Genomic DNA, 14276 nt, shown 5'->3' on the forward strand with positions numbered 1-14276 from the left:
ACAGGCATTGAGGAGGCCCACAGAGTAGGTGTCTGTCCATAGACAGAGATCTCTTGAGCCTCATCCAAGAATAAGTGGACAACCACATACACAGCCCAATCTAGGGGGTTCCAGCTCTAGGGTGGTGTTCTAGCTCTAAAGTGTTTTAAATTATCGTCATATAGGGATCCCTGGGTGGCGCAGTGGTTGGGCGCCTGCCTTTGGCCCAGGGCGCGATCCTGGAGACCCGGGATCGAGTCCCACGTCGGGCTCCCGGTGCATGGAGCCTGCTTCTCCCTCTGCCTGTGTCTCTGCCTCTCTCTCTCTCTCTCTGTATGACTATCATAAATAAATAAACAAATAAAAAGAGTCCACTTATCTTTCTAAAAAAAATTATCGTCATATATATATGTCATATATATATATATACACACACTCCATGCCTAGCTCCTCGTACTCATTGCTCCTCTTTATCTGATAACTGGAATTATGTTAGAGAGTTTAGGCCCTTTAACTCAAGACACTGAGCCTAAGACACAGAAAACATCAACCTGTTATCAGCATGTATTCATCAGCAATCTTGCATGCCTGTTGGGAAAATAAGATTCTGGGGCTCACTGTCCAGTCCTCATGGAATCTGGACTTCTGGCTTGGGGTATACAGGAAGTGCTGTTTTAAAATGGAGAATCAACGTTTCTGGAACTGCTTTAGTCAGCAGAGAGTTGTAATTCTTAGAACAATTCCGTGTTTCCCCGAAATTTTATTTCTCTTAATAAACAAAATTCATTTTCCTAAAAAGGGATATGTTTCTCTTGAAAACCAAGATTAAAGTCCCAGGCTGCAATTGCTCCTTCAATAGAAGCTTTATCTTCGGTGCTTTCCATTTCTCCCTCCAAGCTTCTAGCACGTTTTAGGCAAATGAGGAGTCATTTGGGTGGGGGGGGGGGGGAGCCGCTCAGGAAGGAAAGCCCATGTCTTGCAATTTTTCCGTAGAACCATTAACACAACCTCAGACTGGTTCTGGATCCCAGTCAACCTGCCCATAGCAAGAACAAAGACAGAAGGAACAAAGTAATTCACGAGGGAATTACTGCCTAAGTCTTACTAGTCGAAGGTTATATTAGGTCCTGGATACTTAGTACAGTTGCATTAGCAAGGTAACTGACTGTTAGTACCTTGAGTGTATAATAGCAAAGGCATCTTCTCCACTGGGAGTGAAATGTAAGTCTGTAGCATGATCTCAGCTCAAGACCACAAGTCTGGATGCATGCACACACACTGGGTCCCCATAGTAGTATTGAATACACTAACGAACATTGACACACACACACACACATATAGGGGCACCTGGGTGGCTCAGTGGTTGAGCATCTGCCTTTGGTTCAGGTCATGATCCTGGGGTCTTGGGATTGAGCCCCGTGTCAGGCTCCCTACACATAGCTTGCTTCTCCCTCTGCCTATGTCTCTGCGTCTCTCTGTGTGTCTCTCATGAATAAATAAATAAAATCTTCAAAAATATTTAGATATTTTTAATATTTATCTATTTTCTATCTATCTATCTATCTATCTATCTATCTATCTATCTATCTATCTACCTATCTATCTATCTCTATCCATCTAGATGAGCGTGTGTATATAAATAAACATTTTTAATTCTCAAAGCTGGGCACCAAAGTAATATAGTGTCTTAACAATTGCTGCTTAAAGAGATGGTACTTTTAATATAGTAAATCACACAAGCAAAAGCTACTGTTGCTATTAATCTTTCTCATCCCATTTGCCTCTTGTAGGTTTTAAGGGCATCACAGAATACAAATGCAGACAAACTGGAGAAAAGAGGCAGTGTAATGGAGTTGGAAATTATATATTTAAACTAGAAAAAACAAAAAAAAGGAAAGAGAAAATCGGAAGGTAATCCAGTAGTGTCTGTCAAAACTCCAGAGTGCACTCCCCTTTATACAGTGACTCTACCACCAGGAATTTACCTAATGGATACACTTGGAAAAATACTGTAAGATATCAAGGCACATGCCGTGGTAACAGACAATCCTCCCAATCTTCTGTCTTAACATGTAAATTTGAGTTCTCGTGCAAAGAGCACAGGAGGTGATACAGGTCAGCACAGGGGTGGGGGGTGCTCTGCTTCATTCAGTTCCTCAGGGACCCAGGCTGATGGAGCCCCGCTGTCTTTGAGCTGCACCCTTTGAAACCTAGTTGCAAGTGAGGCTGAGAAAAATAGGAGAGTATGTAAATTATCTGATGAGCTCCACTGTCTCTGCCTCTAATCACAAGATACTCAAGATGTATTGTGTGTAGGAGCTTAAAAACCAGACTTTGCTAGTGTGTGATGATTTAAAAGAACTGTGGCATATTACATGGTTGTTAAAAAAAAAAAAAAGGTAAATCTGAATGTACCAATGAAGAAAGATCTCCAAGATGCAGTATTTATTTAAAAAACATAATATAGAATAAGAGGTACAGTGCAATCTCTGTAGAGATTACTTTTTAAAAATACATGCAATTATATGCAAGACTATGTGTAGAGTATTTTTCTGAACAGACAGACAAGATTCTGCTTATCATTATTTGAGGGATGGAGGAGAGGCTGGGAAAGTAAACATACATTATTATATTTTTTTTCTTAAATTTTTAATTTATTATATTTTAAGGAAACATAATTTTTACCAAGTGTAGGTATGGTACTATTTTTGTCCAAAATAAAAAACCTGAAAAGATAAATTTAACAGACTGATTTTATCATGAAATCTTGTTAATTTTCTCAAGATTGATAATAGTATTAAGGGTACACGAGGGGGATTCATTTTTCTCAGGTGCTAAAAGATGTGGGAAGGGTCATGAAGTCTGTGACTACTTTTCCAATGCTCAGCTAAAGAATTATGTGATGGAGTGTGTATGTGTGTGCATGTGTGTGCATACATGCAAGTTTGTCGCTCTGGTCTTTCAATTTTTCTGTATATCTGAAAATTCCCCACGCACCAAGCGAAGGAAAATAAAAGGAAACAAAGTGACCAAAAGCATACTACTTAAGAGCAGAGAGGCTCAGAGATCTCCCATCTTTCTACCTTAGGATTGATGTAGATGGAGTCCAGAGGCAGCCATATGAAAATGTCAGAAATCAGACTTCAAAATCTGAAATCAAGACACATCACAGAAAACAGTGGTGACATTGGTCTGTCCTAGAATGAGTTCTCCAAAAGGATTTCTGTTCAGGCCCATACAAAGCTGGGCGGTGTTACTAAGCAGAACCAGACTCTTCCACCTGCTTAATGACCATCATCATCGCAGTACTTGTTTGGCTGATGATGTCACTTAAAAAAATCCTGCTGCTCTATTTGAAGCACTTTTCCAAAATCTGAGTGAGCATCAACGAGACCCTTAAAAACAGTGCAACAAGGGGGCTGAAAAGCCATCTGACTTGACTCCATTCTCTTGTGAGTCTTGAGGTGGTGGTGACTCAAAAAGTGTGTCCCTACAGGTCATTCTTCAGGAGGTGAGGTATACTGCTGTTCTGGCTACAGCCACCTGTCCCTGGGTCGTGAATGGTCACTACACACAGAGCTTCATTAGTCCTGCTCAGGGCTTTATGCGCAGTCTCTGATCGCTTTCCCACACTTGCCAGTTCCTGCAACCCAAGCCCAGGCCCCATGCTGCACAGAGGAAGCTTGAGAGAAGGAGCCACAAGGTGTACTTCCCACTGTCTGATGGAGTACATCACAGCTTCCCCTCTGGAGATGGTGAACAGTGCTCCAGCCACGTCTAGGAGACGTTTTTAATACACCAGCATGCGACTGCTACATACAGTGTGAACCTCTGACATCACAGCTGCTCCTGGAAAATGGTGTGTTCTAGTCTCTTCCTGACCCTTGGCCAACAGCATGGAGGAATAAATCTGGTGACGTTAAAGTGAGATTAACACAGTCATTATTTTTATCTAAAATATTTAAGGGAGCTGGTAGGAGCTCCTTATCTTCCCTCTCCCCTATGCAAGCACGACACTTGAAAGGCAGAGAGCAGGGTTTCTGCAGGAGCAGCCCCGCATCTGCTCGGCTGAGACGCTTATGTTGCACGTAACTTGTAGGACATTCTGGCAAACATCCCAGATGCTCAGACTTCTTTTTTTTTCCTGCGTCCTTTGAGCTCAGTGCTAACTGCTGTTAGCAGACAGAAAGCCTGCTGCAATTCTTTCCTTAGAACTGGCTACAAGAAACCTACCAATTATAGCCAAGAAACAGTCTTTCAAATACACATACACATTGTAATGTGGGCTGGTAACCAATTGGAAATGTTTTGATTTGCCCTTTAAGGCCAGAGGCAGGCACTTAAAGCAAACTCCTTGGATGTTTGGAAGAGCAGTTATACTAAATTTAGCATCCTAACCAGCCAGTTGGCATATATGTAGTGAAAGATTTAAAAGGGAAGAAATTCAACCAGCGAGAACAGAAGAGGCAGGTGGATGAAAGAAGCCTACTAACAGACTAATAATACTTTTTTAAAGTAAAGAAGATGCTCCGGGAATAAAACCTACAATGGTTAGAATCGTTATTCCTTCCTTTCCTATAGAGATGTGAGATGTGTCATCGCTATTCATGAAAGATTAGGGCTGCTTGCTGGAGCATGAGCTCCCCATAATGAGGGGTCTTGTCTTCCACATCACCACTATCCCCCGCACTTAGCACACTGGCATGCTAAGAGATGCATGTGAGATACATGAACAAATCGTGTGTGTGTTCACTGGACAGAAGCTTCTGGGCTTATAGATAAGCACGAGTCTGTTTGCACGTGCTACTGGTCAGTGCCTTGCCTAGTCTGATGAAAAGACTCCCGCTGAGGATGGTGGACACCATGCTCTTCCTGCCTCGACGTCCTTTCCCTCTCCAACCTGTGTGTGTTCACTGCTGAAGACCTACAGACACACTATTTTCTGACTTACGGTGTTTTATAAGCTGTACCTCAAAACTAGGCACGTATAAGTGAGTTAAAGCACAGGGAGTCCCCACATTGCGACAACCTCGATGGAGGGGCAGCTGTGCGGTTGGCCTGGGGTCCTGCAAGAGCTGGGAGTTCCGGACCGAGGTGTCTCAGCTGCCACGGGTTGTAGGCTTCCTCTCAGAGTCAATGACACTTCATCAAAAGGAAGTAAAAGGATCCAAACTGTGCTAAAGTATACACATAAAACATACAAACCTGAAGTTATGTTTATTGAAACCTCTCACATCGTTCTCAGCATCTTGAGTAATATGCAGATTAGCCAGATGATAAAGAACCGAGACACCAGATACTTAGGGACCCAAGTGAAAGGTGTACCAAGCCAGGAGCTCCTCCTGTAGCATTTTGTTTTGTTTCATTTTTTTAAAAGATTTTATTTCTTCATTTGAGAGGGAGAGAGCACAAGCAGGGGGAGAGGCAGAAGGAGAGGGAGATGCAGAGGCTGGGCAGGGAGTCCCATATGGGGCTCAATCGCAGGACCCTGAGATCTTGACCTGAGCTGAAGGCAGACGCCTAACTGACTGAGCCACCCAGGCGCCTTATGTTTCATTTCATTTTTATTTTCCCCACTTGCTGAATCTTAGATCTAGACATGACTTTCTACCACTTTTTTTTTTAAGTCTTCCTATAAGGTTGCATTAAGGAAACCATTGCACACAAATGATACACCTGAAGAGCAATCTTGTTGGGTTTTGCTTACAATTTCAGTGAATTTTAAGCAATTGTCTTTGATGACATTTATCTCCCCTACTGTTCTTGGACTTTTTAAGATAGGGTCACCATGGCTTTAAAAACAAAGCACACACACACACAAACTCCAGTCATTATATTAAGTATGAATGGCACTTGGGAAATAATAGCTCTATTATCAAGTAAAAGATGCTTCTTCAGCCATCCGATTCTTTGCCACAGACAGAAGCAGAAGTGTAAGTAATAAAGGAGGCATACATAGCAAGGATGTCTTCCAGATACCAGCATGGAAAGAATCAAGTGCTACGTGAGCGAGTCTCAAGTCTGTGAGGGAGGAAGACGAAGTGAAGGTGCGCTCCGTTAGCTGGTGGAAGAGACTGCCACCCTCACCATACCCACTGCTTGGCCTGTGGTGGCTTCCTTCAAAGTATTGAAATAGAAGTTGGGGGCCTGCTGCCAGTGACCTGAAAATGTCTATAAATAAAGAAAAAAGATCTACTTGACAATTATGAATAAAGGCTGAAAACGCAAGAGCACGGCTCCCAGTTCTACCAGTGTGTATACATTGCTAGTGATTGGATCTTTTGGGATTTTCTTTCCATGCCAGGAAGGGGTAGGGAGCAGCAGAGCCCAGAGCCCCACGTGGGATCTTGTTGGAGGCGGTGGGTAGACGGTCAAGTGCAGCCCCAGGGGGGTGGGGTGTGCCTGTGAACCCCCACAGGTCTTCAGAGCTCAGCCCCCTGGGAAGCCAGGATAAAGAGCAGCTTGCATCAAGGCACTTCTGTACAGCTGAAAGGCTGGCGGCTTTGCTTCAAATCCTGCTGAAGTTAAAAGTGACCTTCTGTGTGTTGGAGGCCCACCCTCTCCCTTTACAGGTGAGGCTGCTGAGGCACAGAACGCAATGGGATGTGCGGAAACACCAGAGAGTCTGCGGGAGCAGAAACAGAGCCGTGGGCCAGGTCTCTCACCTTTCCTGCATTTAACACATTCAGCAGCGATCTATGGTCATGAACTGTGTTGGAATAACTTTCCTTGTGCCGTATGTGTGTGTATATATATACACACACACACACACACACACATATATATATATATATATATATATATATATATATATATATGCTTTTTATTGGCTTTTGAGGGCGTTAGTTGTCTTGAAAAATATAATTAACTCCACATAGATAATTACTTAAGAGACTTCATTAATCAATGTATCACGGCATAAAAATCTTGAGGTGAATATATCTTTAGCTTCTGGGGCAGTGTAATCACTAAACAATTGATTCCTCTACCTGATGTGTTTTATTACAAATAAATATATTATTTAATATCTTCCCCATCGCTGATAAATGCCTTTCTACCTAGAAAAGCAAGTAGAATAGGCAAGACTCTTCCGTTACAACACTGAAAAGGTGTCTTCAAGTGCATCTATAGTGTAAATGCCACAAATACCATAATCCCAAATCAACTGGAAACAAAAAAGCAGCAGAACATGCAGGTTAGTACCCTTTGCACAGTAGTAATTATGTCTCGTTTTGAGCCACTTGAAGACCTACTTGCCACCCAAGCAAACAGTAGGGTAATCATCACTTTGTACACCCGTTCGGAGGGGACTTTTACTCCCCTGGGTTGTTTTTGCCTTTGATCCTTTTCTGGGTGAGATCCAGAGAGACAGCAAGGTGCACGACTGTTAGCTAGCATTGATATTTTTATTTTTTCTCCTTCCCGCTGGGAACCTTTCTCCCAGTGTTTGAGCAGCAAGTGTTTTACCAACAAGGAAAGTTTCATTAGGGCGGAGTGGACCATGGCAGTCTGGGGAGAGCACAGTGGCGCAGGGCAATGACTCTGCAGGGGTGGGTTTATCTTTCAGGCAAAGCATCTGAGCGTGACAACCTCGGCCATAAGTTTCTAGAAATTTCCTTCTCACCAGTTATAAAAAGTAACAAGAAGATGAATTTTCTGTCTTTTGTGCAGTATGGCCTACCTAATTTAGGGAACTGAGTTTCAAACACAAGGTGGGAACAGTGACACGATGTCTATGGTCATTTAAATTGTAACAAAGGCCACGGTGTCAGTTGAAAAATGCCATACTTGTCTGTTGTTCTCTTGTTTCAGCCCAGACTGTTCATTAGTGATATCAGTGTGGAGGGAGGCACATCCCGCTTAGTCACTGGGCTGGAAACTGCTCTGAAACTTGGACTTGCAGTGATGGGCCAGTTAGAGGCCTCAGAGTAAAAAGATGTAGTGGATGAAATTATCATTCTAGCATCGCCTGAAATTGTAGGGCTCCGGGGTTCGTTTGTTCTTTTTTTTTTTTTTTTTTTTTTTTTAAGGAAAGCATTTATTCCACAAACATTTCTTTAGGACAGTATGCCAGGAAGATGTTGCCTAGACTCCTGCTTCACAAACCAGCTTTTCATGGGGACCTCTGGGGGAAGGGCTGAACATAGAGTCTTCCCTTGGCTGGGGCTGTGATCAGCGGCAGGTCAGCCTGGCCTGGAACACCTGGCTCCTGGGCTCAGGGGACTTTCTCATCACCCATCCCCAAAGTACCTCCCTCCCAAGGTAAGGATTAGCCCGAGGTAATAATGCAGCCAGCGCTCTGAGCACTTAGTTACCAGTAGCTGTTTCCGCCTAGACTGCGGCTTTACACTCAGTACCTGCAGATGAAGACCTCCCCCAAGGGTGGGATGTCAGGCAAGGGGAAAACAACACAACCAGTCTTAGCAAGAGCAAGGAGACGCCATTCCCCACCCTCAGGGCGCCGGGGGGAACCTTCCCCAGGAAGACCAGCATTAAAAATGTGGTTCAAGTCCCCACTGGCCTCTGGCTTGCTTCAATCTGGTTATCACAAAACACGGTTTCATCAGTGATGAAGTTTTACAGAGAACATTTGACTTCTCCCTTTCTCTTGGGATTATTCCGGGAAGAACAATGAAGCTGCCTACAGCTAAAGGCTTGGCTTGAATGGAAACTGGATCAATCTAGAATTAAGTGTTGAGATAACACAAGAGCATCTCCTTCCTTCTCTCTCAACTGAATTAGGTCACTGCTCAGAAGGTGTGATCTGGGTGAAACTAGAGACCTTTTCTGGTCAGGATGGCCAGGACTTTCTGAAACTGGACAATAAAATATTACTTGTGAAATGTGAGTTCAAGTTCTACGGGGAAACGAACAGGTTCGTGGCCCTTTGCAAGATTAACAATTGCATTATGTGCATGTGCCAATTTGAAAAATGGGCACACAAACACCCATGGGCTGAAGGCTCCAGATAACTGTCACTATAGAGAAATGGAGTAGAAAGCAAATGAAAATAACAAGCGAAAAAGAAAAAGGAAAAGAAAAAAAAGAGGAAAAGACTTTGAAGGCGCTTTTTCCATAGGAAAAAAATATTTTATTTTTTTAAGAACAAATTCAGTTTTGAAACAGACGTGGAATGTGACCTCACGGATTTTGTTTCTGGGAGCTGACTGCAATGTGGAAGTAAAGCATACTGAAAACCTATGACAGGCTATTAAAATAAAACGAAGAAAAGAAAAAAAAATATTTATAACTCAAGCATAATACTGTGTTACTTACAAATTGGACAACGAAATTTTAAATAAATATCCATGGTACATAATTACGGCACAAATATGCAGCAATTTGGCAACCTTTTATACCATTTTTTCCTCATTACAGTGCAAAGGGGGAATGACACTGCCGTTTAACAAGCTGTAGCTAAATACATTGCAAAATTCAGATTTTATACAAAACATCTTGCTTAGACTTTATAAAAAACCAACATTGCTCTATGTACACAATCTGGGTAAGAAAAGCCATTTCTGTCTTGTTTTCATGTGTATTTTTATTAAAAAGGTGAATAAGGCTACTGTAACACCCCAAATCCATATACAGTAAAATCTGAACCTATTTACAGCATCTTCACTTAAACATTATGGTGCAAATTCCAAAGTCAGGTGACTAGGGATGATAATACAAGCAAGGCATTTACAGTAACTTTCCAAAGCTGAACCAACTTCAAATAAAGGGACAGTTGGTAGATTGTCATATTCTGCACCAGACACAAAACAGACGCACAGAACACTTTTCAACTGGTTGCAGGTAACTCTTCATCAAATCATCTGATTTTTCACAGTTTAGCGTATAACCAAAATGTAGCCAACCGATGAGACACACATTTGATTTCATTAAAATCAGACTATTTCCCATGTTTCCCCTTCTTGCCCCTCTCTCCCCCATCCTCAAGGTTACTTTTTGATGGCTTACAAGAAAATCTTGTATGGATGCACGGAAAGGAGAGGGTAGGGTGATGGAAAGAATCACATATGTACTGTGGCTGGTCGCCATGGCAACCCTCCACAGAACTATGATATAGATATATATAATATATATTGTAGATATATATTATACATATATGTACACATGTATACCACTCACCCACTCATACAGACACACACGCACTTTGGACCAACATCATTTTCAGGTTCAGGAAATAGAGAAGGAATGATTTCTGCGACAACTCATTTTTGCAGGTACTCACTGGAGGTTTGAGAACCTTAAAATGCTGTTGCTACATTTTTTTTCCTCCCAATTCAGAAAGCAAAGTGTTACCATGGTAACGGGACTATGTTAAAGATGTCTATTTTGCATAGCACATAAAAAGTAGGTTTCCTGTTTACTCGTTTTGTTTCCCAGAAGGGAGGGGGTGGGGAAAGGAAGAGGGAGGGGGCTGGAACCAGACTGGCCACCACAGCCCCTGCTCCCCCTGCTCCCCGGGACCTGGTGGGTTTCAGCGAACACTTCAGCCAGTAAGGCAAGGGGAAAACACAACACAGACACGAAATGCCGGGACATCTTGCCACGGTTCAATATGTGGTGCGGTCACATCCATTTCCTGGTGTTTGGGGCTTGCATTTCCTAGTCTAGGTTCCGTGAGATGCCTTCAGAGGACTGGGTTATTTTTGCATTTACTCTCGTTATTGTTATTTTGGGAGGGATGTTGTTTTTCCCAGAAGTAGCTGTCCAATTTTTCTTTTTTAAGCATGGAGCACTGGGACCACGCAGTTGCCACGAGTGAATTTCACATCCTCTGGCGTGATTTGTGTGCAATCTTAAAATATATATTAGTAAAAATCTTTTGCTTTCTATCCCTTGTGTTCTATATACCTATTATAAATACGTGCTATCTTCCTTTTCCCCCTTGACATCATCATTTATTTCCGTTTTAAGGACTTGAAGAGGTTCGCCATGTGCTTCACCTAGACACAGAGCAGCTGCGCTGGGGCCGCGCTCAGTACCACCCCCGGCCCGCGCAGCCAGGACAAGGACAGCACCACCATAAACCCAAGTGTTAGGGGGCTTGATGGGGGAGGGGCGGGGAATCTGACCTACCTTTTATATAAGAGAATGCCTCAATAACATCAATGATGATGGACTTACAGCCTGTTTGACCTTTGGCTTTTCAACTTCTAGGTCAGATTTGGCTCTCTGCTATTCTCCTAAATGCTTTCCCTGTGTTTAATAAAATGTGATCAGTATAGCAGCTGAGTCTGCTTTAAACATCATCCAAAGCAGACCGACTCTCCCACAGCCTCAAAGCTGTACGTCTTATTGCCAGTACCACAACAGTCCTGCCCAAATCTGTCATCAGTGGCCCACTTGTCCCCTCCCTCCAGGCCTGTTCCTCTACCAACAATGACCCTTTGTTCTCCCCATTGAAGAGGGACTGTTTTGCCTGCACATTGCCATTTGATCAGAGCGGATTCCTTCAAAGGCACCCTACCCCACTGCGTGTGTTGTTGTGTCTCCTACTCGCCTCTTAAAATCTCAGCCAAACCAAAGTGCTGTGCTACCTAATTGGGTCTACACCCCCTCCTCCGGACTCTCGGCTTCAGAGGCAGTGGCGGCTAACTGCATTTGCAGACAGCTCTTTCCCCTGGCCCACCCCCGGCCACGAACTCCTCGTCTTCCAGGGCTCACAGCCCAGCCTGGCGTCTGGTTGGGAGGCTCCTTGTTAGCAAACACAATTTCTAGAAGTGTGTTACTGATTCCACTGTAGCTGTGGTTGCAGGTGAGGGGGGCAAGAGACCCCAAACATGAGTGTTCCAGCGGTGATGCAGGGTGTGGAGGGCCAGGGGCTCCCCTGCCAAGTGTGGCAGGGCAGCAGGGGTGGGCCGCAGCGTGGGCTGGAAGCCTCCCCCAGCCAGAGGTCTGTGTAACAAGTCCAGGCGCTCCTCAGGAGGGGCACCCCAGGCCAAGGACAGCACTTCCGGGCGTGGCAGGGCCCCAGGGACACCTGTCTGCCCCCCACCCAGGCTCACCCACCCACCACTCGGCCCCCACCCCCCCATGTGGCCCCCCAACCCTCCCGCACCAGCTCCCCCCCGGCCTGAGTGACTGCAGCGCATGGCTTGGAGGTGGAGGGGTGGGAGGCGAGCTCCTGCAGTCCCGGCGGCAGGGGCACCTTCTCTGCCCGGCTCCCAGCGGCCCGGGAGCGTCCGTCTCCACCGCAGCGGCTGGGGCGCTACACACCAGGGAAGCTGTCCAACTCAACAGGGCTCTTCCGAGGAGACGCGGCGGCCCCCCCACCCCTGCTGCACTCCAGTCCAGGCGAGGCACGGGGGTCCTCACGCCCTCCTCGGGCAACAGCGGGACGGCAGGTGTCCTCCGGGAAAGCCAAGGCACCGCCGAGTCTCAGACCTTGTAGTAAATGTTGGCTGGGCTCTGGGGAGGCATCTCCTGGACTATGTACACTGGGTGCCCGTAGTCCCCGCTGACCTTCTCGTAGTGGGGACAGAACACACTGTCCGCAGTCCGCAGCGGGATGATAATGTCACTGGGCTCGGAGCCATTGTTGTTGCCACCGCGCTTGGGCGTGGCCAGCGTGCTGAGTGACAGGGTGGCCGTGTGCTGCGGTGAGTGCTTCCGGTGTCTCCGCCGGTACTTGAGCAGGAGCACTACCAGCGTGATGATGATGACGATGAAGATGATGCATCCTGAAGCAATCCCTGCGAATAAGGCCACTTCGGAACCCAGGATATTGTTCCCGGAATGTCCGGCACTGCTGCCGTCGGTGCTGGAACCTGGCGGGCAGGGAGAGACAGGAGCAGAGTGGTGACTGGCGGCCCTGAGCAAGGCCGCACCACAGGTGCCAGCGGCTGCCAGACCCCAACGACACCCGGGACCGGTGGCAGAAGGCAACCCCGGGTCGTGTGCCGGCTGCTCCCGACCACATGGGTTATCGGTCATCCGCTGCAGAGCCGGGGCTGTGACGTTGCCTGGGGCCTTGTCTTGGGCACAGGAAGGCAGTGGTGGCAGTCTCCCCCCGGCACTGGCTTCGTGGGAATCTCAAACTGCCTGTTTTCTAAAGACAAGCCCTGCCCACTGGCACCCCGGCCCAGGAACGCCGAGGGGAGTGCTGGGGCCTGGGAAGACGTTCAACTCGTAACTCGTTTGTATTATTTGATTTACACCTAAAATATATTTGGAAGGCAGCAGAAACGCTCACACTGAACAGGCTGCCAACCCAAATGTTAAGCATGAAAAAATTGCCTGGCATCATTATATTATCCATTTATCAGTTTGTCACAAGAATTTGACACATCTTGTCACTGAAAGTTAGAAATAACAACTCCCCTCCTTGACGCTTGGGAAGAGGGGGATGTATCGCTGCAGATGCTAAATTCACACGACGACCAACCGGGCGCACAGATCCCTGATATAAAACTGCTGACGTCTGCCCGGCAACCACCCCATAAAAATTTCATTAGCATGGAAACAAATACATAGCTATCTGCTCAAGGACTGTTAAGAAAATGAAGTTCGACGACAGCCAACTCTATCTGGTATTCTCTAAACTTTGGCCAAGGGATCCGTCTGGTGTTTTATTTTACACCGAAAAGGTGAAAAAATTTCAATGATAACCACCTGAAAAACACGGCATGATGCAATATTTTAAGATGCTGCCACCTAAAATGTAGGAGAGGATCAATTGGGTTCTTTCGGGATTAGATATAATTAGATGAGGGATTAGGACATTAATTATATATACATTAACATTGGCTTTAAGCTAGTGTTGCAACCAGCACGATTAAGTGTCACCAATAAAAGTAACTCTGGTCTCAATGAGTGGTGCTCATAATTGGCACTGACATCTAATGAATTCTACTCTTCTGAATGCCAACCTTTCATGGGAATGAGTTATTCTGTTCTTACTGAGTAGTTAATAACAACTTACTAACAACTAACTGAGAACAAAGATTACCGACTTTGGAAACTACAAGTTAATCCCACTGGCATCCAAGTGCTCAGACGCTGTCCTTCCTCTTAAGACATGAGGCGCAGGGGACACCCAGACCTATCCACACACACTCATGCTGCTATACCTGGATTTGGTTTGACAAAGGGACTTGTTGTTGAACTTCTTCCATTTGTACCGGCTTCTAGTTCTGGGCGTCGTGTTGGATCATTATGCCTGGCTGACCCAGCGGAACTTGCATCTATATGAGAAAGAATAGATTACTTACAGCCCAGGGACATCTAATGAGATCTAGCTCTAAGAGCTGCTGGATATAGATATCAAGAGGCATAAATAGCAA

General features: G+C 45.2%; 1 protein-coding gene across 1 annotated transcript in view; it reads right to left on the reverse strand.

Annotated features, from left to right (window-relative positions):
• Window positions 1-12022: 12022 nt before the first annotated feature.
• EFNB2 (ephrin B2) overlaps window positions 12023-14276 on the reverse strand; it is a 41734-nt gene continuing 39480 nt past the window's right edge. Inside the window, exons 4-5 of the mRNA XM_025441012.3 lie at window positions 14064-14177; window positions 12023-12761 (exon numbers count right to left, since the gene is read on the reverse strand). Coding sequence (XP_025296797.1) covers window positions 12373-12761; window positions 14064-14177 — 503 coding nt within the window. The 3' untranslated portion in view covers window positions 12023-12372. The remainder of the gene's footprint in view (window positions 12762-14063; window positions 14178-14276) is intronic.

This window comes from Canis lupus, chromosome 22 (assembly GCF_003254725.2).
Source record: "Canis lupus dingo isolate Sandy chromosome 22, ASM325472v2, whole genome shotgun sequence".
NCBI classification, from domain to species: domain Eukaryota; kingdom Metazoa; phylum Chordata; class Mammalia; order Carnivora; family Canidae; genus Canis; species Canis lupus.